Source organism: Conger conger, chromosome 16 (genome assembly GCF_963514075.1).
Source record: "Conger conger chromosome 16, fConCon1.1, whole genome shotgun sequence".
NCBI lineage: Eukaryota > Metazoa > Chordata > Actinopteri > Anguilliformes > Congridae > Conger > Conger conger.
This window is the reverse complement of record NC_083775.1, coordinates 25,248,160-25,273,082: the sequence shown is the minus strand read 5'-3', so window position 1 is coordinate 25,273,082 and position 24,923 is coordinate 25,248,160. Positions and strand designations below refer to the sequence as shown.

At 43.9% G+C, this 24,923-nt stretch overlaps 2 protein-coding genes across 3 annotated transcripts; both read left to right on the top strand.

Moving 5' to 3' along the window:
• The first annotated feature begins 512 nt into the window (after nt 1-512).
• Nucleotides 513-6,752, top strand: ddx47 (DEAD (Asp-Glu-Ala-Asp) box polypeptide 47). Its single transcript, XM_061224799.1, has 12 exons — nt 513-676; nt 1,180-1,273; nt 2,088-2,276; nt 2,529-2,600; nt 2,981-3,099; nt 3,408-3,479; nt 3,760-3,876; nt 3,963-4,109; nt 4,222-4,359; nt 4,953-5,023; nt 5,869-5,998; nt 6,401-6,752. Exons 1-12 carry the CDS (start codon nt 551-553, stop codon nt 6,638-6,640), a joined length of 1,515 nt encoding a protein of 504 aa, XP_061080783.1. The 5' UTR covers nt 513-550; the 3' UTR covers nt 6,641-6,752.
• Nucleotides 6,753-7,976: 1,224 nt separating this feature from the next.
• LOC133114831 (target of Myb1 membrane trafficking protein-like) lies at nt 7,977-22,083 on the top strand. 2 transcript variants are annotated; one of them, XM_061224503.1, is made up of 16 exons: nt 7,977-8,166; nt 10,383-10,467; nt 10,605-10,683; nt 10,955-11,104; nt 12,394-12,525; nt 12,928-13,023; nt 13,585-13,701; nt 14,010-14,143; nt 14,412-14,466; nt 15,387-15,540; nt 15,983-16,055; nt 16,317-16,389; nt 16,557-16,625; nt 19,153-19,212; nt 19,869-19,902; nt 20,811-22,083. In XM_061224503.1, exons 1-16 carry the CDS (start codon nt 8,115-8,117, stop codon nt 20,951-20,953), a joined length of 1,506 nt encoding a protein of 501 aa, XP_061080487.1. In that variant the 5' UTR covers nt 7,977-8,114; the 3' UTR covers nt 20,954-22,083. The 2 variants fall into 2 exon arrangements, with proteins under 2 accessions (XP_061080487.1, XP_061080488.1); XM_061224504.1 differs by lacking the exon at nt 16,557-16,625 and having other exon boundaries at nt 7,978-8,166.
• Nucleotides 22,084-24,923: the final 2,840 nt, after the last annotated feature.

Sequence of the window (24,923 nt, the reverse complement as noted above, 5' to 3'; positions counted from 1 at the left end):
CTTGTGGGTGCTTGGTGTCTACAAGGCAGCAGACCCATGACAGTGCCTGTAAGAGAGACCGACTGTAGACAAAAATAAAGACTTGGATAATGCTGTGGCACAACCCAAGGTGGGATTGTCAATTACAGATATTGAGACATTAGCAGTTGCACATATTTGTGCCTGCAGCCATACCACCATGTACGTGTGGTACCATACCACCTGCTCAATGGTTGAACGACTTGGATGGGAGACCTCCTGGGGAAACTTGTTGCTGGAAGTGGTGTTGGTGAAAAAAGTAAATGTATAAATGCAAGAAATTAGTCACTATTATTATATTCCTGAGTGAAATATTTAAGTGTAACTAATTGAATATATGTACTAGATTTCATATATGCTCAATAATCTAAACTGCACTCCTTGTTAGGGTATGAAAATGCAGTGAAGGGGTATTTAACCTGTTTAATAGGCTCAGACGGAAACAACAACTCCCAGAAGGCACTGCAGGTTCCATTACACAACTTCCGCACATGCGCTATACGCACATAGTCACACGTTGAGGACAGCCAGCATGGCGGACGTTGAGGGGATGAGCGGTGGTGCTGAAATAAACACAGAGCAAACAACCACGGCTGACAGTGGAGGAGAAGATGCTGGAGAAATCGAGAAGGCGATCCCAAAGAGCTTCAAGGATCTGGTGAGTGAGAAAAACAAAAAGGCACATAGGAGGGGGATAAATAATGAGAGTATTCTCGACCATCAACAAACCTACGTCCTATGGATCTTGCTTGCAAGTTAGCTATGTAGCTACCAGCTGAGTTGTATTCGTTACTACTTTCAGTTCGCTAACAATTGAGGTGATCGATTCAGCTCTATGCAGGCTTTACGTAAAGACGTATTAGCGCATTCCTTTTTTTCTTAACCTCTAGCATGTTGTAGCTAGCAATTAAAATCAGAAGGTACCAGGTAGCCAAGCAAGTTACATTTCTGACTAGCAACCTATCTGGTCACACACATTCCTTCTCATCTATAGAGAATAAAATGATAGTTGATTCTGTATTTGTCCAGTTAATAGAGTGTGTAATTATGACAGTCTTGTATTAGAATACAATAGTTAAGACGTAGCATTAACTCCCTCCTTTAACCTTTTTAGCATTAACCCTAAACCTAGTTTTACCGGCCTGTTTGTTGCATTCTCAGGGGGTGACGGAGGTGCTGTGTGAGGCCTGTGATCAGCTGGGGTGGAAGAGCCCGACGAAGATCCAGGTGGAGGCTATACCTGTGGCCTTGGAAGGTTAGTATGGAGGGATGGTGAATGGTAGAGGGGTGTAACTGGCTTCCCAGTGTGAGTATGGTACTGTTCTGTGCTCTGCAGCTGCAGTTTTAAAATGACATGTTTGTTTCATTGAATGCATCAGAGCAAAGAAGTGCAGAGGAGACCAGAGAGGGCATAGCAATGCCAAGGCTAACTTTCTTGCTTGTTAATGCTAGTTGATATGTCAACTGGTCACAGACTAATTCTTCCTAATTGAAGGATTGCTAGTCTGGGTCTATCAGATTACTGCTAAGGTTGAGCCCTTTATTGGGTATATGCAGTCTGTCAGCTGCACATTTTGGACTAGAATAGAGCACAGTGCAGGCATGACACCTATGAGAATAGCTGGGAATATATTTATGCATTACCTACTTATTCATGTGATTATCTAATCAACCAATTGTGTGGCAGCAGTGCAATGTATACAGTCATGCAGGTATGCAGAGACTATAGAGAGCGAAAAACAAAAAACATCCAGTGAGCAGCAGTTCTGCGGGAAGAAATGCCTTGTAAATGAGAGCGGTCTGGAGCAGAATGGCCAGACTGGTCAAAGCTGACAGGAGGGTGACTGTAACACAAATCACATTGCAACAGTGGTATGCAGAAGAGTATCCCTGAACACACAACACGTCAAGCCTCTAAGTGGATAGAAGCAACAAGACTAAATAAGTGTAAAAAATAAGTCTACTAAATACCTAATAAAGTGCCAACTGAGTGTATATTTACAGGCGCAGCTCTGTGAAGCAGGTCATTTCTGTTCAGGTAGTGGATCTCATGTCCTGTTTCCCCTCAGGGCGCGATGTCATCGGCCTGGCAGAGACCGGTTCGGGGAAGACGGGAGCGTTTGCCCTCCCCATCCTGCAGTCTCTCCTCTCCTCCGCCCAGCGGCTGCACACCCTCGTCCTAACGCCCACTCGGGAGCTGGCCTTCCAGATCGCCGAGCAGTTCGACGCCCTGGGGTCCAGCATCGGCGTCAAAACAGGTCCGTCCGGGCGGCGTGGGAATAAGGACTCCTGATGCACAGCGGCGTGAGCCAGTCCTGGTTTTACACAATGCCAGTTACTGTACTGAGTGTAGATTGTATGCTGGTGGCAGGAATTGAACTGGCTTGAAGCGCTGTGTGTTAAGTGCTGTTAACATTTCTGTCATGAAGCAGAGCTGGCTGAAAGAATCTGTTGTATGAACCTCTCTCTCCCTCTCTCTGTCTCACTCTCTCTCTCCTTCCTCTGTTCAGCTGTGGTAGTTGGGGGAATTGACATGATGTCCCAGTCCTTGGCCCTGGCCAAGAAGCCCCACATTGTCATTGGTGAGTCTCTAATGAGTTGCACACATCTTTAACCATAGCGTCCACAGCACCTTATCTCCGTTTTATAAATATTTTAATTTCCTTGACGAAAAATATAATAAAATATATATATGTGTGTAAAATATAACTAGTCTCCACGTGAGTACATCTGTGTGTTTGTGTTGCATATCGTGCTCTTGATACTAGCTTTTACCAGTGGGGTTCTTCCATGTTTATCCAGAGCAAGTTTTTTGAGATATTTGAAAACATTGCCGTAAGAGGTGGGTGGGGGGAGGGGGGAGGGGGGAGGGGGGAGGGGGCTGGCGGCTGGCGGCTGGCCAAGCAGATGCACACCCAGGGCTTAGTGCCTGTTTGTGATGAGTCACCTCTCCTGTGTGCAGCCACGCCCGGCAGGCTGATCGATCACCTGGAGAACACCAAGGGCTTCACGCTCCGTGCGCTGCGTTTCCTGGTGATGGACGAGGCTGACAGGATCCTCAACATGGACTTTGAGACCGAGGTGTGTGCACACGCACGCGCACACGCATACATACACGCGCACATGCACGCCCACGCACACTCACACGCACGTGCACACGCGCACGCACACTCACACGCACGTGCACACGCGCACGCACACTCACATGCACACGCATACATACGCGCGCACACATACTCACACACTTGCACACATGCAAATGCGTGTTTTACATTATGCATTCGCTCAGCATTGACCATTGATCTAATTCTGTCTTCCGTCTTCTCCTCCTGTCTGGTTGTCTCTGTCTGTGTTTCTGTCTGTGTCTCTCCCTTTCTCTCCTCTCCCAGGTGGATAAGATTCTGAAAGTGATCCCCAGAGACAGGCGAACATTCCTCTTCTCTGCCACCATGACCAAGAAGGTACTGCCTGTTCCCCTGCTAAACGGGGTACCACTTAAAACTGTACTTCCCTCTTGGGTCTCTCACCACACTTGTCCCTGGTTATGGTTATGCACTTCGCTGTACGTCGCTCTGGATAAGAGCGTCTGCCAAATTCCGATAAAGTAATGTAATGGTAGGGTTGGCAAGAGTGGAGGCGGTGCAAGAGTAGGGTATGAACAGGTTCAGGATATACACAGGATATGTGCAGGGTGTGAGTGGGTGCAGGGTCTCAGGTATGTTGTTGGTGTTGTTGTTGCAGGTTCAGAAACTACAGAGGGCAGCTCTGAAGGACCCGGTGAAATGCGCCGTCTCAACCAAGTACTCCACTGTGGACAAACTGCAACAGTACTACATCTTCATCCCCTCCAAATACAAGGTACTGCTGAGCCTGCTGTCTGTGTGTCTGCCTGCCCATCGGGACTCCATTCTCCATTCTAAACCAGCTGTCTGTCTGTCTGGTAGGACTGCTACCTGGTGTCCATCCTGAATGAGCTGGCGGGGAACTCGTTCATGATTTTCTGCAGCACCTGTAATAACGCACAGAGGGTAGCATTACTGCTCAGGAACCTAGGAATCACAGCCATCCCCCTGCACGGCCAGATGAGTCAGGTATACACACGCGGACACACATACACACACACACACACACACACACACACACACGCACACGCACACGCTTTCCTGGATTGAGATGAGACATACACACTCCCATCCCCTTCAGAACAAGCGGCTCGGCGCGCTCAATAAGTTCAAGTCGAAGTCTCGCTCTGTGCTGCTGGCCACGGACGTGGCATCCCGAGGCTTGGACATTCCACATGTTGACTGCGTCATCAACTACGACATCCCAACCCACTCCAAGGTACGTGCCTCCCCTAGGTACACCTCCACTTCTGCAGGTCCCTATGGGGACCCAAGTAACCAGTAACTGTAATAAACTGCTCTAATTGATTAAAGGTACAATGGGTAATTTTGGAACTCTAATGGTCAAGAGAGGAATTGCATCAACAAATACCCTCAAACCACAACACTGTTTATCCCTTGTTGTGAATGCGCTGATGTTGAAACCTTCCCACCCCATTGGCTGTGGCAATTAGAACCAATTTTCAACCAATGAGTTTGAACTATTTTGCAACTGTACAATGTGTTGGTACAGAGTGTCGTTCCGCCAACTGCATATTTTGGAACCTGAATTTAAGAACTATAAACACAGGCAGAGGGTGTCAACATGTCAGTGAACCTTTTTCAATGATAGGAAGGGATTTACAATGGTCTTGTAACAATGTTTTTACACAAAGTTCTTACCTGTTGTACCTTTAAGTGCAGAGTAACAACAAAAAACAAAAGTTTGGTGGCTATCACGGACTAGGGTTGCGGTGTAAGTGTTTGTTTGGTGCTGTGCTCTGCCGTATCTGCCTGGTATCCCGGTAACCCTCCACGCCTGTCGTCTCTCAGGACTACATCCACAGGGTGGGCCGAACTGCAAGAGCGGGGCGCTCTGGGAAATCCATCACTTTCGTCACACAGTGAGTTCCACTCTTCTTCTCTGACTTCATCTCTCTCTCCATCACTCTCCCCCCATCACTGCCAGCAGCTGTACCAGCCCGTAGACTTCTCGTGGCTAAATGCTGAAGCTAAGCAGGTGCGGGCTTGATTAGTTCATGGATGGGAGGCCTGGGAAGGTCCACTTGTTGCTGGACGAGGTGTTAGTGGGCCAGTAGAGGGCACCCTTGGATTTTCATTGACCCAGTGTAAATGTAGTGCTCTTGCATGGTGATGAGGATGCTGTCTTTTGGATGGGAAGTTAAACCGAGGACCTTGCTCACTGTGGTCATTTAAGATCCCGTGACACTTTCTAAAGAGCAGGCCATATTCTAGCTCTCAACAACTGCCTACATCCCCTACATCTGATGGGCCACACAATACCTTAATAACAATACAATAACTTTGATTCCCCCAGTTGTTGCTACAGTAGATAGTTGAGTTCTGAGTTTACCTCCCCCGTTAAATAACGGTTTAGTAAATTATCTTAAATCCTCAGTTCTGCTGCTATTTAGGGGAGCATACAGAGCTTTAATGAATCTGTCTTAGCATCAGTCTATTTCTCCTGGAGAACCTGAGGTGGACATCTTGGTTTAGAAGGCATCTTTGACAGCATTGTTTCTCCATCTCTTCACTGGGCCATTGAGCTTCTCCTTAGTGGCTATGTGCCAGTTAAGAGCTGAGGTAGAGCCTGCACACCAGAACTCCATATACATCTTTTATTGGTATCAAACATCAAACTATGTTTTGATCCATCGTGGTTTGACATCATCGTCAGGTCAAACCAGCCAGCCACATTGATTGACAGGTTGTTTTCCCCCTCCCCCAGGTATGATGTAGAGCTGTTCCAGCGAATTGAAAGCCTGATAGCAAAGAAGCTTCCCGCCTTCCCCATGCAGGAGGAGGAGGTGATGATGTTGGTGGAGAGGGTCAGTGAGGCACAGAGGTTTGCCAGAATTGTGAGTTTACACCGTACACCGTCTCACCAAAGCACAAAGTACATTTGCTCACAGTGATACAGTGTGTATCGTCTCAGCATGGTGTACACCATGTTGCTAAAAAGTACGGACAGTGCTACCTGAACATTATGCACATGGTCTCACCTCAAATTTTACACATTTGAACACTATGTACACATCTCCACGTATTTGTACGCATCTGTATGCTGAACTGTATTGCAGTTATTAAAAGGCGCAGTATTGCTGTCTGGACATGCCTGTTCGTCTTCGCCTGACCCCCTTTCACCAGTATGCTGTGTTCTTTTAGAATAGAGAACACTCCTGCCAATGTCATTTTACCACCTGACCGGTGAGTTGCCGTAGTAACCCCCCGTGTTCTATCCCTCTTTCTCAATCTCTCAGGAGATGAAAGAACAAGGGGAGCTGCACAAGAAGAGGCCGAGAGGGGGAGACGGAGAAGGGGATGACACGGAGCAGTCCAGTGGAGTGCGGAAGAAAGTGAAGGGAGGCGGAGGTCGGGGTGGAAGTGGAGGTGGAGGGGGAGGGCGAGGTGGCGACAGAGGCCGAGGTGGCGGCAGAGGCCGAGGTGGCGGCAGAGGCAGAGGCGGAGGCAGAGGGCGGGGTGGGGGAAGGGGACGCTAGTCAACCCCCCCCCGGTGTTGGTATTGTACAGCAGTAACAGACGTGACTATTATTAAGGTTATCCATAATGTTTCAATCCTTTGTAATAAAATATACGGACATTTTGAAGTAAGACCACTTTCTCCTTGAAGCTGTCATTGACTGGAGCCTTTCCTGTTTGTTTGGACTGAAATGTCCAGCATCTTGGTCTGAATCTAGACCAGAGCTGCCCAACCCTATTCCTGGAGATCTGTCAACCTGTAGGTTTTCACTTCGACCCTGATTTGGCACACCAGATTTGTCTAATTAGCAACTCGGTGAGATCTCTAGCTGTTGAATGAGGTGTGCTTTGTTAGGGCTGGAGTGAAAACATATAGGAAGGTAGCTGTCCAGTCCATGAACTCTCTCGGATAGATGAAGCTGGCTGTCGGGGAGAGGGGAAAGGGGTTACAAATAATGAAAATGTGTAGGGGGATGAGCCAGTTCAGTCATGCCTCCATTCTTCCTCAGTAGCCTACCACATAATGTGATCAACAAAACCTAGTGTATGCAGCCCACCATGCTGGCCATAGGAAGCAGTTAGTTGCAGCCAGTTAGGTGTGGAGGGGAAAAAAACAAAAACACTGGCCTGGGTTGGGCAATTATTTTTACATACAGTATTGAAGTTATTTCATTTAATAGACATTATGCATTAATACTGAACATACAATGTGCTGCATGCAAGCACACAAACGGAAGGAAGTTGCTTGTGAAATATGCTTGCGTATATAAATAGTAATGACTTCCTTATGAAGGCACCCTGACTGCTTGAATATGTTGTGTTAGGCATTCTGGGCTACCCACACTTCTCAGAATGACTTCTATACCAACGGAACGTGGGAATGCATGTCGTACATATCTAGTTGAGCAAGCAGGTTATATTATATTTATCTGCTGGTGTAGTCATGCGTTTCCAATGTTATTTCTTGAAGCTTAAAAATTCTACAACTCGTTAAAATGTTTTTTTCTTTAGCAGTTAAATTCAGTGGTTCTCAATTCGGTGCAGGTGTTCTTATTTTCTTTTGATGGTGATATTTAATAAGACCTAAATTTAGCGTTCACGTTTAAATAAAAAATACAATTTCATTCTTTCGTCCACGTCCTTTAACCTCGCAAACCCACGTGTCTTCCCACATAACCCAAATATGTTTGGTTTTGCATGTGTTGACATACAATGAGATAAAATGTTTTTCTGCTTGCAGTATACATAACGGGCACGGTATCATTGACAAGAATACCGTTTGTGTAAGAGAGTACAGTTCAATAAATATCTATTCTCCGGTCCCGTTCCCTATCCCGTCCCAATCTCCTGCTTTTAACGTGGGCGCGCATCCAAAGGGACTAAAGTGCGCGCTCTAGATCCCGGTCCTTGGAGTGAGCACGGAGAGGGCGTAGGGGTGTTTAACGTTAAGTTTAAGAAAGAGAAAGTAGAAAAGGAAAAAAGAAAGACGGACTGATGGATTTTTTAATAGGGAGCCCATTCGCCACCCCGGTTGGACATCGAATAGGTAAACTGCCTTACTAAAACCTAAAATATATTCTTGCTATCAGGTTAGCTAGCTATCGAGTTAGCTCCAGTATCTTTACAGGACTAAGCTAGCTTGCGTTAGCTAAGTTGGTCAATCATTGCGGCTTAGTGTGTAGCATAGACAAATGCAGTTTGTTCATTAGCTTCTAAGAAAAATAAGAAAAAGGCACTATAAACAAGTTGAGAGAGTGAACAACGAGTTGAGATAAAGGACCATAAAATGGGCTGAATTGAGATGGCAAAATTGTTTGGCTTGTATGTATCTAGGTAATGATTAACTGTGTACGGAAGATATTTTCTGATCGACGCCTCGGTCGTACAATAAGATAATGGGGTGTGCTCACATTGCCATAATCCTGCACTTTATTGGTGGAGCTCTGTAGCTAACGCGTCCGGCCGCATGTCCAGTACTGGGACGAACGAAGGCGTGGTTTGGAAAAGTTGCCGTTCATTTAATCTTTAAGGAAACAATAAAATGCCCAATAAAGAAGTCTTTTTAAATGAACAATATCTAAATCCTCACACATTCCATGCGGTTTTATAACAACCGTGCTTATTCCTAGCAGGCAGGCCAGAAAATAACTGTTGCACTTGCTGTAGAGTACAATTATTGTTCGTTTTAGAAAAATGTATTTGTTCTTGGGTTCTGACCCTAAAATCAGGTCAGATATATTTCCTGATGCTGGTCGGCACACAGCACGAGGAAAAATATTTGAACTGTATATTTTAACGGAATACATTCTTTAGAATCGCGGGCTTTATAATCATTTCAATAATGCATACAACGGAGATTGGCAAACTTCCACAAGACCTATCGGCCTAGCTATAGCTTATTGCTGAATGGAGACTGTTAAATTCATTCTCGGTGAAAACCTCTACTTTATTTTGAGCTAATTACAGGTTGTTCAGACTGCATAATAAAGATTATTGTGAAGTGGATTACTGTCACGCGGTCAGTGGCTGCAGTCAGAAGAGAATAAATAATTTGTGCACGCTGGAGATTCAGCGCTGATGTAGCATAGCGATAAGGTGACGTAAGAGATGGAAAAGGAAAAATCAATCACAGGGAAAAAGTAACATTTGAATGGATCAGTTGTGATTGTCAGTCTACGAATATTGCTTTTGAGACATGTATGTAATGTAGGTTACTCGATTATGATAGATTTGAATAACGAAGCTAAATTAAATAATTTAACAACTATTTACGTGCGTAACACAAAATAAATGGCAGTAGCCTGAAATAATCGACTTCAGTGTAATGTTTCTTGTACTTGTCCAACACGTTTTAAATGAGGAAAGATAACATATCTGTCATAAGGGAGACCTTTTGCGAGTGATATTCAACTGAGTTTAAGTTACTGCGATAGTCCAATACTTGTCCTTCGTAATTTTATCATGGTGTGCATCTCTACAACTTGTACTACTCGTTAATATTGGCATCGCATTGCATTCCCGAAATGCCATTCTGCTTATCCTTGCCTGGATAAACAGAATCCCATGAGGACGGTGATTCAATTTATCCATGCCAAGTGAAGCAGAATCGCAGGAGGAAGGTAATCGTACGTAGCATACCTATGACATCTGAGACATCAGTAGGGGTAACGACCTCAGTTGTGTGTCAGACTTTAGACTTCAGGATAAAGGTGAATGAAGTAAGAAGAAACGGGCTCTAAGCCAGCAGGGAAATATCCTGGCAGATCTGGCGAAACCTGTTTATAAAGGGACTTTGATCGCTAATATTTGCAGGGATACAATATTTTGAAATTTCTCCCCTTATCGATCTTATCTTGCACCACCACCTGGGGCCCAGACATGCGCCTTAGCCACAAGGCGACAGGCTAGTAATGTAGATATGACAACAAAGTCATTGAGTCATGCTAATTTACCCAAACTTTGTTAGCGTGTATCTTTCTGAATAATGATCTGCGACAAGTGTAATTTTGGTTCCAAGGGTTTCTCATAAATTCTAATGAGCATACCACTGTGACAGCGTAGGTTGTGTTGTTGATGTTATGATATGTAGGTTGTGTGTGTGAGTGTGTGACAGTGTAGGTTGTGTTGTAGATGTTGCATTATGTAGGTTGTGCGTGTGTGACAGTGTAGTTTCTGTTGTTGGAGATGTTGCGTTATGTATGTTCTGCGTGTGTGACAGTGTAGTTTGTCAGAGTGCATAGCTGTTTTCTCTCTGGCTGGTAGAACGTGCCACAAGTTCCTCCCTGCAGTCCGAGGACTGGGGTCTCAACATGGAGATCTGTGACATCATCAACGAGACAGAAGAGGGGTATGAAATCTTACTCTTTAAATGCAATCATCGAAAACTATAGATGGCATTATTTGTTGTTTCTCTTTATCAGCTCAAAGTTTTTATCGCAGTCTTTGTCTGCTACAGTATCTCCCATTTTGCTGTTGTGATTTTAGGCCGAAAGATGCAGCCAGAGCCATAAAGAAGAGGATTGCAGGAAACAAGAACTTCAGAGAGGTCATGTTGGCTCTGACCGTGAGTACATTGCTGCATGTCTGGCTGCCTATATGCTCCTCTTCTCCTGTCCCTCCCTTTCGCTCCCTCTTTTCCCTCCTGTCTTTCTCACTCTCCTCTATCCCTCGCTTTCTCTCACTTCCCCCCCTGTATTTCTCTTATTGTCAAAATTACTCTTTATCAGTCTTCATCTTAATCCTGCACCTGTAGAATATTAATATGATGTGACATCCTGCTTTTTTGGGTATATTCATTTAATTATTTAAAAACTTCCCCTTGGCTTGAGTCTCAGGTTCTGGAGACATGTGTAAAGAACTGCGGCCACAGGTTCCACGTGCTGGTGTCGACCCGCGGGTTTGTAGAGGGAGTCCTGGTCCGAGCCATCATGCCCAAACACAACCCCCCCATGGTGCTCCAGGACCGGGTTCTGAGTCTCATACAGGTGATTGGGGCTGTCCTTCTGTCTGTCTGTTCCAATCCCTCTGCCGTCCCTTTTTTTCTGTTGTTCTGTCCCATTTCTCTCTGTTTTTCCAGTGTTTGTATATGTATGTATGTATTTTGAGTATGTGTTGTGCTACATAGGTATGTGTAGAGGTGTATAGTTGTGTGTAGCATTGTTATTATCATTAGCTTGTTTAGCATAATTACTTTGCATAGTTAACATAAACATTCACACTAGAACTGAGCGATATCATCACTATATCATTAGAGGTCTGGCAGTGTTGTGGCTCTCACTCATGTGAATGCACTTATGTTGTCCAGTTGCTCTGTGTAAGAACATCTGCTAATTGAGTGTAATAATGACAGTAAGTGTAATGAGAATAGGATATGTGTGTGTGTGTGTGTGTGTGTGTGTGTGTGTGTGTGTGAGTGTGTGAGTGTGTGAGTGTGTGAGTGTGTGAGTGAGTGTGTGAGTGAGTGAGTGAGTGAGTGAGTGAGTGAGTGAGTGAGTGAGTGAGTGAGTGAGTGTGTTACTCTCTCCCCTCTACAGTGAGTGTAATGAGAATAGGATATGTGTGTGTGTGTGTGTGTGAGTGTGTGTGTGTGTTACTCTCTCCCCTCTACAGTGAGTGTAATGAGAATAGGATGTGTGTGTGTGTGAGTGAGAGTGAGTGTGTTACTCTCTCCCCTCATTACAGTGAGTGTCATGAGAATAGGATATGTGTGTGTGTGTGAGTGTGTGAGTGTGTTACTCTCTCCCCTCTACAGTGAGTGTAATGAGAATAGGATGTGTGTGTGTGTGTGTGTGTGTGTGTGTGTGAGAGTGTGTTACTCTCTCCCCTCATTACAGTGAGCGTAATGGGAATAGGATATGTGGGTGTGAGTGTGTGAGTGTGTGAGTGTGTTACTCTCTCCCCTCTACAGTGAGTGTAATGAGAATAGGATGTGTGTGTGTGTGTGTGTGTGTGTTTGTGTGCGTGAGAGTGTGTTACTCTCTCCCCTCATTACAGTGAGCGTAATGAGAGTAGGATATGTGTGTGTGAGTGTGTGAGTGTGTGAGTGTGTGAGTGTGTGAGTGTGTGAGTGTGTGAGTGTGTGAGTGTGTGAGTGTGTGAGTGTGTGTATTGCTCTCTCCCCGAATTACAGTGAGCGTAATGAGAATAGGATATTTGGGTGTGTGTGTGAGTGTGTGAGTGAGTGTGTTACTCTCTCCCCTCATTACAGTGAGCGTAATGAGAATAGGATATTTGGGGGTGTGTGTGTGAGTGTGCTACTCTCTCACCTCTGCAGGCGTGGGCAGATGCGTTCCGCAGCTCTCCCTCTCTGACGGGGGTGGTGTATGTGTATGAGGACCTGAGGAAGAGGGGCCTGGTGTTCCCCACTGCAACAGACACCCTTTCTCCCATTCACACTCCACGCAAGGTATCTCTCTCTGACTCTCTCAGCAGCTGGATATGCAGCTGTTATAGGCTTTTTTTGGTCAAAAACACCATCTATGGAAATATCATGAATGTAAAATTATGAAAAATGTATTTGATCTTCATCTTTGAATTTTTAATTATTTGTGTCTATTTATACTACACATACTGACACTGTACATATTTCATTGTGACCCTTTATTATTTAAAAATTTGTGGAAAATACATTGATACATCCTTCAGTAGCGATCTTAGCCATAAGTTTTTTTTACGGTCACTATTGTGACCGACGGGATTAAATGGGTTAATGTGAAATTATTCTAAATGTATTTGGTCTTGGATTTGTAATTATTTGAAGAATTTGAATTTGTCTTGTGGCCCTCTACTTCCCCTCCCCCCTTCACAGGAGGAAGTCAGGTCGGCTGTCGACGTCTCTGCCCCGCCCCAACGCCCCGCGGCCTCCCCCCACCGCAGGGGTGTGCCCACCACCTCTCCTGATCAGGTGAACATGAGTCTCTGTAATGGCACTTTAAAATGGAGTCACTGTTTCACTTCCCTTCTACACCATTCACTCACCCTACCTCCAGCCATGAAGTGCCTATGTCTTTTCATTTTCAGTTATAATGTATAATAATAATAATAACAATAATAATAATAATATAGTGAAAGAATGGGCAGTTACCCACTTAGCACAAAGCTGCCTGTTTAGTATTATCTACATGCGCTGCATGGACATTACTGAATTTGTTATACCTTTTAGCTTATTAGAAAAATGGCTACAGTCAGCAAACAGGTCTCTCTGCTTCATATCATAATAATACAAGCTGCATCACTATTGTTAGTCATGAGCTTGGCCCAGGCTGCTGGTTGGTTGTGTTTGAAAATGCTTTAGCTGGGCTGGTCAGGCTCAGGCCACCTGGGAATCATAGCGACAGCCAATAGGCTGCAGACATTCACCTGAGCCTGATTGGATAAGCTCTCAGTGATGTGTGTTTGTAATCCTGATTTCCGGTTCGTAATGCTGATTGGCCGTGTGCATGGGTGTTCATTTCATTAATCTCAGGTGGAGAAGCTGCGGTCTGACCTGGAAGTGGTTCGGGGGAACATGACCGTGATGTCAGAGATGATGAACCAGATGGAACCGGGTCAAGCCCAGCAGTCTGACATTGAGCTCTTAGAGGTTTGAGTCCCCTGTTTCAGTTTGGGAATGTAATGTATAAATAATACATAACACAACAATCAAATATTATGCTAAACCATAGTGACTTTAATTAATTCAGTGTTTTTCTGTTATGTGCATAAAATGACACGTGAAGTGCTAATTATTGTGAAGCTTTGTTTGTTTGCTTGTTTGTGTGTGTCTCTACAGTGTATTGTCCTGAAATCTGGGATTAAAGTGTGCATGCACCATTTATCCAGAAGAGACCACGTACAAACATCTAATTTCTCTCTCCCCCTCTCTCCCTCCCTCTCCCTCTCTCTCAGTAGCAGTTGTACACGGTGTGTAAGTCTATGCAGGACAGGGTGGTGGAGCTGATCCCCAGACTCAGTGAGGAGGGTTTGATAGAGGAGCTGCTGGCCATCAATGACGAGTTCAACACCACCTTCATCTGCTACCACAGGTGTGTAATCGCAGCACTGCTGCTGAGACGGGTACACCACTGCAGCCCCACCGCGATTATCACAGGTGCATGACCACAGCCCAAATGCTACCACAGGTACACAACTTTAACACAACTACAAACTCGGGTGCACGACCGTAATGTAACCGCTACCACAGGTACCCAATTGCAATGCAAATGTTGAAATGGCTACACAACTGCGGCACAACCACGTATGCAGGCATGCTTCCTCTCCCTCCTCTCTCAAACTCTTTTCTCCCTCTCCCAGTTTTGAGGAACACTGCAGAGGACAGAAGTCGCAGGACCCTCCTGAAGAGGTCCAGGTTAATGTGCAGTCCTTCCCATCCCAGCCTGGTCCTGCTCTACGTATCTGTATCTGTATCTGTATCTGTTTATGAGGAAAAATTATGGTCTGGGTTATTTGGTTAATAAAGCTAGCAGAAACGTCAATCCAATACTCCATACCTTCCTATGATTCAGTAATAAGTGTTTCTCTCACTATGGTGGTGTAGTTTCTCTCTCGATGGTGGGGTAGTTTCCATGTCTATGGTGGTGTGGTTTCTCTCTCTATGGTGATGTAGTTTTATCTCTCTATGGTGGTGTAGTTTTATCTCTCTATGGTGGTGTAGTCTTATCTCTCTATGGTGGTATAGTTTTATCTCTATGGTGGTGTAGTTTTATCTCTATGGTGGTGTAGTTTAGCTCTCTATGGTGGTGTTGTTTCTCTCTCTATGGTGGTGTTGTTTCTCTCGATGGTGGTGTAGTTTCTCGATGGTGATGTGGTTTCTCTCTCTGGTGGTGGTGTGGTTTTTCTCTGTGGTGCTGTAGTTTCTCTCTCTGTGGTGATGTAGTTTCTCTATGGTGCTGTAGTTTCTCTCTCTGTGGTGCTGTAGTTTCTCTCTCTGTGGTGCTGTAGTTTATCTCTCTATGGTGGTGTAGTTTATCTCTCTATGGTGGTGTAGTTTTATCTCTCTATGGTGGTGTTGTTACTCTCTCTATGGTGGTATAGTTTCTCTCTCTATGGTGGTATAGTTTCTCTCTCTGTGGTGCTGTAGTTTCTCTCTCTGTGGTGATGTAGTTTCTCTATGGTGATGTAGGTTCCCTCTCTATGGTGCTGTAGTTTATCTCTCTATGGTGGTATTGTTTCTCTCTCTATGGTGGTGTAGTTTCTCTCTCTATGGTGCTGTAGTTTATCTCTCTATGGTGCTGTAGTTTATGTTCTGTATCTGTTTCTGGCCCTCAGGCCCAGGCTGCAGACCCCACCTGTGCTAACCTGATCGACCTCTCCCCCGACACCCCTCCTGTCAGTCAACCAGTCCTACCTGCTGTTCCCGCCCAAGAGCCCCTCCTCAGCCAATCACCTGTTAACACTCTCTCCAATCAGATGGCCGACCTCAGTAAGTGGTTTTAGTGTTGAATCCACCCCTTCACCACTTCTGCTGTATTTCTAACACCTACAGCATCGTGTTGATATTTCGCTGTAGGATGTTTCAGTGCATGGATTCACTGTAATTGGGTAATATCAATATCAATTGATAGCATGCATCGCTTATAGTAACTATGACTGTTTCTGATTCAGTAATAACTGTGACTGGCAGATCTCTTGCAGATTTGGCTATGCTAACTGTGACTAACGGATCTCTTTCTGGTTCAGTACTAGCTGTGACTAACATGTCGCTTCCTGGATCAGTAATAACTGTGTCTAACAGATCTCTTCATGCTTCAGTAATAACTGTAACTAAATGGATCTCCTCCTGGTTCATTAGTAACTGTGACTAACTGGATCTCTTCCTGGTTCAGTAATTACTGTGACTAACCTGATCTCTCTTCCTGGTTCAGGCACGGATGCAGATGACGAGTTTGACATGTTAGCACTGTCGAGAACCAGAGCCCAGGCCCAGAAGAGAAACGGGTAGCGTACCACTCGCTCACTCACGCAGAGACATGAACTGTCACACACACGCTCACGTACGCACCCTAAAGCTCCCACAGACAAACCAGAAACGCATGCATTCACACACAAAGACCTTTAGCCGTTTCTCAGTATTTCAGTATTAATAAGGCATGTATATGTACGTAAGCAATGCAACTCCCTTTCCTCTATCTCCCAAGCACATTTCAATTGCTCTGTGTGTGTGTGTGTGTGTGTGTGTAATGTATTTGTGTCCTTCAGTGTGGAGAGTGGAGAGCAGAGCTCAGAGCCAGATCAGAATGGGGCTGTGGATAGCAGCCAGCAGAACTCAGAGGTCAGTATCTCAGTGTGTTCCTTCACTGTTGCTTTACGTTGCCTTAATATGCAGTATATGTGTACATATGCATGTCTGTCTGTGTCTCTGTGTGTCTCTGTTACCAATGCGTCCATTTACCAATCAGTAAACTGTGCAAATCTGTCTGTCTATCTGTCTGTGCGAAGGACGAAAGCCCAGACTCCACCCCCCTCGGCACCTCGCCTCACAGCGATTGGATGATAGCAAAGGGAATGGTGGGTCTGATTGGCTGGCTCTGCGGCCTTGTTGGGAGTAATTGGCCATCCAGTGTGTTGTGTTTTTTCCCATGCTGCTTTGCTGTACAGTAGCTCATGGCTTGTGTGTGCTGATGCCACCGGTGTGGTACATTGTACACAACCAAATAACCCTTCCCACCATGTCCCCTGTGTCCGTATGCACAAGCGTGTTACATTATGTTATTGGCATTTGGCAGTTGATTAGACTAAGCAGGAGACAATCCTCCCCTGGAGCAATGCAGGGTTAAGTGCCAAGGGCCCAACGGCTGTGTGGATCTTATTGTGACAACACCGGGGATCGAACCACCGACTTTGCGTGTCCCAGTCATTTACCTTAACCACTACGCTACATGCCGCCCTATGTCCTGCATGTGCATCAGTGGAGGCTCCTCCATAGAGGTGGAGGAGGCCTGGCCTCCCCAATAATTTGAGAGAAGAGAGAGATTTAAAAAAAACAATAAATATATTTATTTTATTTATTTATTTTAACAAAAAACATATTTTTTATTTTTTATATTCATATTATTTTAGTTTTGTTCATAAATCTAAATTTTCCCATGGCTAAAACCCAATATTGCAATTGTAAAGCAACAGGCCAGATTTCCCTATCAGTTTGTATTAAGGGAGGCCAGGCCAGGCCAGGCCTCCCCTAGGAAATGAGATTCTCATAGAAGTCAATGTAATGCATTCTCTTTTGCAAACACTTTTGCTTAAAACTACCTCGGAAGTCGGCGAGATTCTAGCGCAATTTGAGATCTTGGGCTGGAGATATGCAGATTCCAGATACTAGGGAGTGAGAATGACATTCAATAGGTCATGTTAGACACCATTTGGGATTTATTGAACAGTTTTATTTTTAATGTAGTCCATTTCGTTTTATTACAAGTCAATTTAATAATCTTCCATATCAAATTACCGAATTGTTGCTCTGTGAGGAAATCCACTCTAAATACGAATAGAGTGCTGCCCTCTAGTGGATAACGTTAACGTTAGATAAAGCCAACTGGAACCATATTTTTTACATATTTTATATTAAATATATTGAATAAAACTACATATGATAAAGAAAGTGTTATCTTATCTTTTTTATATGCTAAACTTGATTAAATTGGTGATTACATGTTGAAGCTGTAGAAGAATGAAAAATGTAAGCTAAACAAAATTGTTTTTAACTACATAATTAAAATTCCTGCCTTTTACACATGTTCACTTGGCATTTATATTACATCCAAATGTCATTTCTCAGCTTAATTATCAGGCAGGCTCATAGACTTACAGCAATGTCATTTCTTCAGGAAGGCACAAGGCTAAGCTCTGCACAATGAATTTCATCAGCCAGAACTTTCTGACTGTAGCTTACACTCCAAATAGTATGCCTTTGGCCAGCACAAAGACAGATAAGAGAACAGGGAACATTCCATCGCGAGTGAAGTGAGCAAGCGGAAAAAAATGGCCTCCTCAATTCTGGAAGTCACCAGCCTCCACTGATGTGCATGTATTATAGTGCTTTGAATGCTTCCTGTTCATTAACACCATATCCATCCCAGTAAAAGAGACACTCAGTCAAGTCCGTTCACCTCAGCTAAAATATAACCATTGGGTCTTCGTCCACAGACAAACATGAGCCCCTGTTTTAGCATCAGGTGAAGTTAAAGCTCCATCTCATGCTGTTTCTAACCGTAATCATGGATGTTCTGCAGCGCACTGTGAGCTTATATCACCCCCTTCCCCCTGAGAACATTGTAAGGTCACAAAGCATGATGGGAGTTATTTGAGTGACAATGCGCTTGTGTGCGGATCGGTATAGTGAGGCATTGGCCATACTGACTACTGCTGCAGTGTGCTCTTATACAGTACATAACATGCATTGCACTGTATATGAAGTGGTATTCCTGTCTGTGTGTGGGGTGGTGAGGGGACTTCCTGTATGTATGTGAGGGGGTGAGAGGACTTCCTGTATGAATGTGAGGTGGGGAGAGAACTTCCTGTCTGTGTGTGAGGTGGTGAGAGGACTTCCTGTCTGTGTGTGAGGTGGGGAGAGGACTTCCTGTCTGTGTGTGAGGTGGGGAGAGGACTTCCTGTATGTGTGTGAGGTGGTGAGAGGACTTCCTGTATGTGTGTGAGGTGGTGAGAGGACTTCCTGTATGTACGTGAGGTGGTGAGAGGACTTCCTGTCTGTCTGTGGTGGGGAGAGGACTTCCTGTCTGTGTATGAGGTGGGGAGAGGACTTCCTGTATGTATGTGAGGTGGGGAGAGGACTTCCTGTCTGTCTGTGGTGGGGAGAGGACTTCCTGTCTGTGTATGAGGTGGGGAGAGGACTTCCTGTCTGTGTGTGGTGGGGAGAGGAATACTGGTGAGTGAGGTCAGCAGAAACCCGATGCACCCCCCCTCGCTCCTCCCCTGGCTGAGCACTGTGCTGCGTGATGTGGTTTTCCTGGAAGGCTGCTGCTGAATGATTATGAAGTACTGCTGACGGGACAGACTTGTTTATTTTTATCTCTCTCAGATCCCTGTCAGTCAGGCCGATGTCATGGATGACATTGAGAAGTGGCTTTCTATCGATGTGGTAAGGTTCTATACCCTGGAGACCTGAGCACGATACATACAATCTCATGACTGTATCACAATCCAGAAACGTATTCAGTGACTAGTTTCAATAATCTGAATCCACATAGGCTAAACTCCCCTCCAGACCAAAATGCCTGTTGCTGCATGGCATTAAATTATGCGTGATTCATTCTTAAAGGCATAGTTCATGTTCTGGTGTTTAAAGCTTTTAGTTTTAGTGTATATTTTCTATTGGTCCAGTTCGTTTTGTGTGCGATGAAGGATATTGTGTATACACTCAGTGAGAACTTCATTAGGTATGTATTAGACTTATTTTTTAGACTTGACCACATCTGCAGCTTTTATGCATTTAGTTGCTGCCACATGATTGGCTGATTAGATATTTGCCTTAACAAGTTACAGGTACAGGTCTGATCACTGAGTGTATTTAGAGACATTACTGATAATGTGCTGGCTTTAAAATGGCTTGTATAAAGGCATTTACAATGTTATAACATTGACAAAACATTCTAGTAACATTGAGAGAACATTTTATCGTAGCTGGGATTATTCCAGAGGTTGTAATTTTGTGGTTATGTTTTATGTGTGAGGGAACTATCTGTTCAAGCCCCTCCCTGCCTCCAGTATGCTAATGGCCTGTGGCTTGTGTTGCAGGAGGATGATCTGAACGATGGCGTGACCAGTGAGGGTGAGTTTTCCTCATGACTTTGACATTTAAAACCTGGAGCCAGTATGGCTGTCCTGTTTTATCTTGTTTCCAGTTTCCAGATCCTTCCTATCCTTCCCGAAACTGCACACAATACTCTGCATGTGGCCCGGGAAAGACATTGCTTAACATCAGTATAACTCTGTTTTATACTCCGTACATTTAACATAAATACACACTTCCAGTTTATGTATTTAATGCTTTGGCACAGTGCCTGGATCGAGGGTCGGCTATCGCAAGCTCCATCTGGCCGCCCATCTCTCCAAATGTGAATGTAAATGCATTATTTACGCACCCGTTTGGCAGACACTTCTGCCCAAACAGGGCCATTATTGTGTACTGCAGTAAGTGAAAGTAACCAGGAGAACTACGAGCCCCAGAACGGATAAGTGCAACTGTAGACAGAGTAAACGCGTCGATGTTAAGTGCATCAGACACAGCCATTACCCATGCAGGTGAAATGAGATACAAGCTGCAGAACGTCACAGAATGCTCTCAGTGCTAACTTACATAAGAGTGTCCCTTTCAGTCAGTCTGGTAGTTCATGAACCGTGTTTGAGTGCCCCAATGGAGGTCATGGTAGGACAAAAAATAAAATCATGTTTTTATGAACTTGGTGGTAATGCAATGTTGCAGAAAGAGCTGGTTAGATAACAAATCAAATGAACGGTGGTCATGAAGAGAATTTGTTATTTCGGGGGTTTTTATTTTTTGTTTTTTTCAGTAGGGGTGGGAGAGTGAAGCTTCATGGACCCTGAAATGGGCGGGGCAACCAGGAGTCATTAGTTGACTTGATTGGGTCACATAAGTCGGTGACTGGCCCTGGTAGCTCCACCCCCCTACTGGCTTCATAAGACTCCGCCTTCAAGGGCCTTTTTTTTCTGTTTCAGAGTTTGACAAGTTTCTGGAGTTGAGAGCGCAGGCAGCAGAACACCTGCCATCAATCAGCGCTGCACGCCCTTCCACAGCCACCCCCCAGGCCCAGTCTGCCCAGCAACAGAGCCAGTCACCTGACCAGATGTCCACTCTCTGAAAGGGCGGCGACTGAAAATGTCCGTGATTGGCTGACTAAAATTCCGAAAATTGTCAGTGTATTGTATAATCCGTGCACATACGCAAACGCACACAGTAGCAGCCTCGTATCACACTGCACTTACTTTAATGTGCCCTGAAAGAGTTGGGGTAGCAATGCTGGTCCTGTACAGGGGAGACTCATTTATGTGAGGTGAGAGGGTGAAAACTGAGTGAGGCACCATGAAGGGGCCGGAACTGTCACTGTGACATCGGTGGATACGCTATTAGTGAGTAATTATATTGGTTTAAGTGTGTCAGCCATTGACAGCCTTGTAGCCCTATCCATTATAGGGCTCTCCCACTGCTACCTGCTAAAAAGGTCATTATTTTCACTATGTTTTTGGCCGTGCTGCTTTAGCTGCCAGTCTAAAGATGAATCATTCCGCCATTTGCTGATTTTGTATGCATAATTCCACCTACCTTTCCCCCCACTTTTATGCCCTCCTCCCCAAAATGGCTGTTAATTGTAATTCTAATAACCATAATAATGGCTATTTGGATTAAGGTTCCAGAGTGATTTCTAATCACTTCCCTATAATAGGAATAAGTAAATGTTGCCCATGTCTGTCTCTTGGATATAATTAATGTTATATAGTCTTTGTGTCTACAGACATCTCTCAGGAAGGTAGTGACCCTTAATTAGTCCTTGATTCCAAATGTAATTGCACATGGGGCTATGGGTGGTCTATCCTGTTTAGTCATAGTTTTAGTGTATGGATGGATGGGCCCCATGGTCTAGAATTGAATGTGGATTGTGCCAGTAATTGCTGCTGGGAAGAGAGGGCTCACGTCAGCTGGGATGACAGCGTCTCCTCACACACTTCTGCCCCTGCTGGTTGATTGGGTGTCTGCAGGCTAGCTGTGGAGATGCACATGAAGAGTCTTCCTCTGACTCATGTCTGTGTGAGGCTGACTTCTCAATAACGGTGTGAAAAGAGACAGAGAGGCTGTCTGCCATCTCAAAATGCTTAATGAAAGCTGTGGCAGTGAGTGCTGGTTGGCGATTCTAAAACTGGGAGAAAAAAGGGATGTACAATGTGGTCCGTAAGTGTTTGGACAGTGAATGTGAAGTGGATCTGTCCATATGGGGGGGGGGGGGATCTGTGTAGGAATTACGTCACTTTTCGTACTGTAGTTCCACCATTTTTGGGGACCAAAATTAATTGGACAGTTCGTTTCACAGCCGTTTCAGATTAGTAAGGAGTATGCAATATTTTTGGTCCTCTAAAATGGGGGGACTGTATAAAAAGGATATAATTCCAATCCGGATCACCCGATATGGATGTAAATCCCCAAAAATGAAAGGTTAACCTAATACTTGTTTGGTATTTGTTTAATTTCAAATCCACTGTGCTCTAGTACAGAGCCAAAATAACAGAAATTGTACCCCTGTCCTAATACTTACGGATTTTACTGTATATATTGGACATGCAGCTTGAGTAGAAAGCCTACACAACAGTGTGGTGTTCAAACAGAAAGGCACCAATTGTCAAGTTTCTGGGGAGTGGTCTTGTAAGACCTTGCTTTCTACAGAGAGTGATACTGTAGTTTAATAATAAAGTGCTTTTTAGACCAGGTTTACGCCCTGTATCCTGGTTTCAGGTCCTGATTGGCCCAGTGTTACTTCCCATTGATGTCAGAGCTGTTTGAACTGCTGCTCGAATGCTGAGATGATTACTTTTTCAGGTCGCCATTTCATGCAAAGCCTGATTAACCTTGATTAACTAGGCTCAGCTGGAGCTAAAACCAGCATATACAGCAGTCAGAAATGCACATAAAAGTAGTTTTCCTTGCTGTCGTTCCGTTCATAACCAGAGGAGGGCAGTGATGGACTGAAATGTCATGTTCGCAATAAAGGCATAGTTCTCTTGCTTCAGTTTGCATTTCTGTTTTAATGTATGTTCTTGATTGGTGCAGATGTTTTTTTGTGTGCTGTGAAAGAGAAATTCCACGTATCCTTTCTCACACACAAAAACACTCTGAGCTAACTTAAAACATACAATAGCAATGAAGTAGTGTTTTAAAATTCTCTTTAAAACAATGATTCAGTGTTCAATTTTGTAAGAGAATTGTTAGCATATTAATTACTCTGTATTTTGTATGTGTATATGTATTTCATGTGCATGTTGTATCGATGGAAAATTAGCGCAAGTTGAGCAGAGAGAAATGAAGACATTGGCATCTTTCTGTTTTAATATGAAGGGTTAATATGAAGGGTACCATTTTTATTATGGGTTGTCATTACTGCTGTGATGAAATATTATAAAACACTTAAATGTTACTGAGAAATTCTTGATTTTTTTTTTCCTGTTTGGATGTGGCTCTCTCTCTTACTCTCTTCATTTGTCTCTCTCTGGTCAGTTTCTTCAGAAAGCTGAAATTTAGTCCTATTTTCATCCATGTGGCCTGCCATAGAAATGGGTGTTTGGTGCCATGTCCTATGCTGATCTTCCAGAATGCAGCTTAACGTTTCCATGGCGACTGATGACGATAATTCAGAATTCTTTTAAGTTCTATTCCAAGGCAAATATTCACCCAAAAGTTAGCCATTTCCCAAAAGGGAGGCTCTGTGCTAAATTGTTTTACTTGTACCACAAAAGAAAAAGATACATTTCGCATTTTCAGTACTCTTCTATGGGCAGTGACGTTACTCTGAGTATACAGCCAGGCATCATAAGCAAATAAATGGTTCTTTAATACCCTTCAGTAAACTCCTTCAGCAAGAAAGTGTGTTAAGACTGCTGTGGCCTACCTGTTGCTAGTTGGATAGACCTCAACAACGATTCATGGACTGCCTGAGATCTTTAGAATTTTGAAGGTGTCGCTTAAGACCTCAATTTTTTTGCCCTTGTCTATATATACTACATAATTTCTCAATTTTAATAAGTTTACCCACCTGTCAACCAATGTAATTTCAGTGTTATGACATGGGTACTTTCCATTGGCACGAGAAAATTGTGATTCCCGAAAGTTGCCACCTTCTCTAAAATGTCTGTACTTGTCATTTTAACCTGTTTATGGTTCTTGTAACAGTAGTGAAGATGCTTTCATTTGAATTAGAATGTTTTTTTTGTTGTTTGTTTTTATACTTTTAGTTTAGTCCTGTATTATGTGATAGGTTTGTTTTGAGCTGCTAGCTTACATTAAGCCATTCCCATTTGTTAAAGGTGTAAAACTGGACGTTCAGGTATTGCATTGGCTAGTCCTGACTTAATGTGGTTTAGGAAGTGTGTTTACTAAGAGCTGTGTTTTATAGTGACAGGATTAAATGTAACGTAACACCCATACGGGAATGTGACATAAAACTGTCTTGCCTGCTTAACAGCCTGAAGCCAGTAATCACCTGTACACAGAGTAGCTTTGGTGTATGTATTTATGATTAATCCACTATGGATATTGCATATAATGAGCTTGTTCAAGCTCTACAATACAAAAGTATTATCATAGATTGAAGGGTTAAAATTAAGACCATGAGAGAAGAAAATGTATGTGTATGTATATGTATAACTGGAATGAAAGCCCATTGCAGAAATTCCTAGTGTTAAATCAATGGTGTATGCAAGTACAGCAGATGATATGTACTCATATTTACTCCATTATTGTTTATTTTACACTGCGCTGATAAAAGTCTGATGGTGCAAATCATCTCTAAAATCATTGCATCCTGAATGTTTTCCATCTTATAACTTACTTCCAAACACAATTTGCTTCACCATAAACTTTAAATTATTTTAAAATTCATATGTCCACTTCTACACTTCATATAGTGCACTTTGAAGGGCAATTGCAGGGCAAAGTAATATATATTTAACATGCTTTTAAGTTCCTATTCTTTACAAATTGTCCTCTCTCCCATACTTTATGGTGACGGGAGAGTCCACTTTGCTGTTATTGGATGTGTGCTGATTTACATCTTACAGATGGCAGCC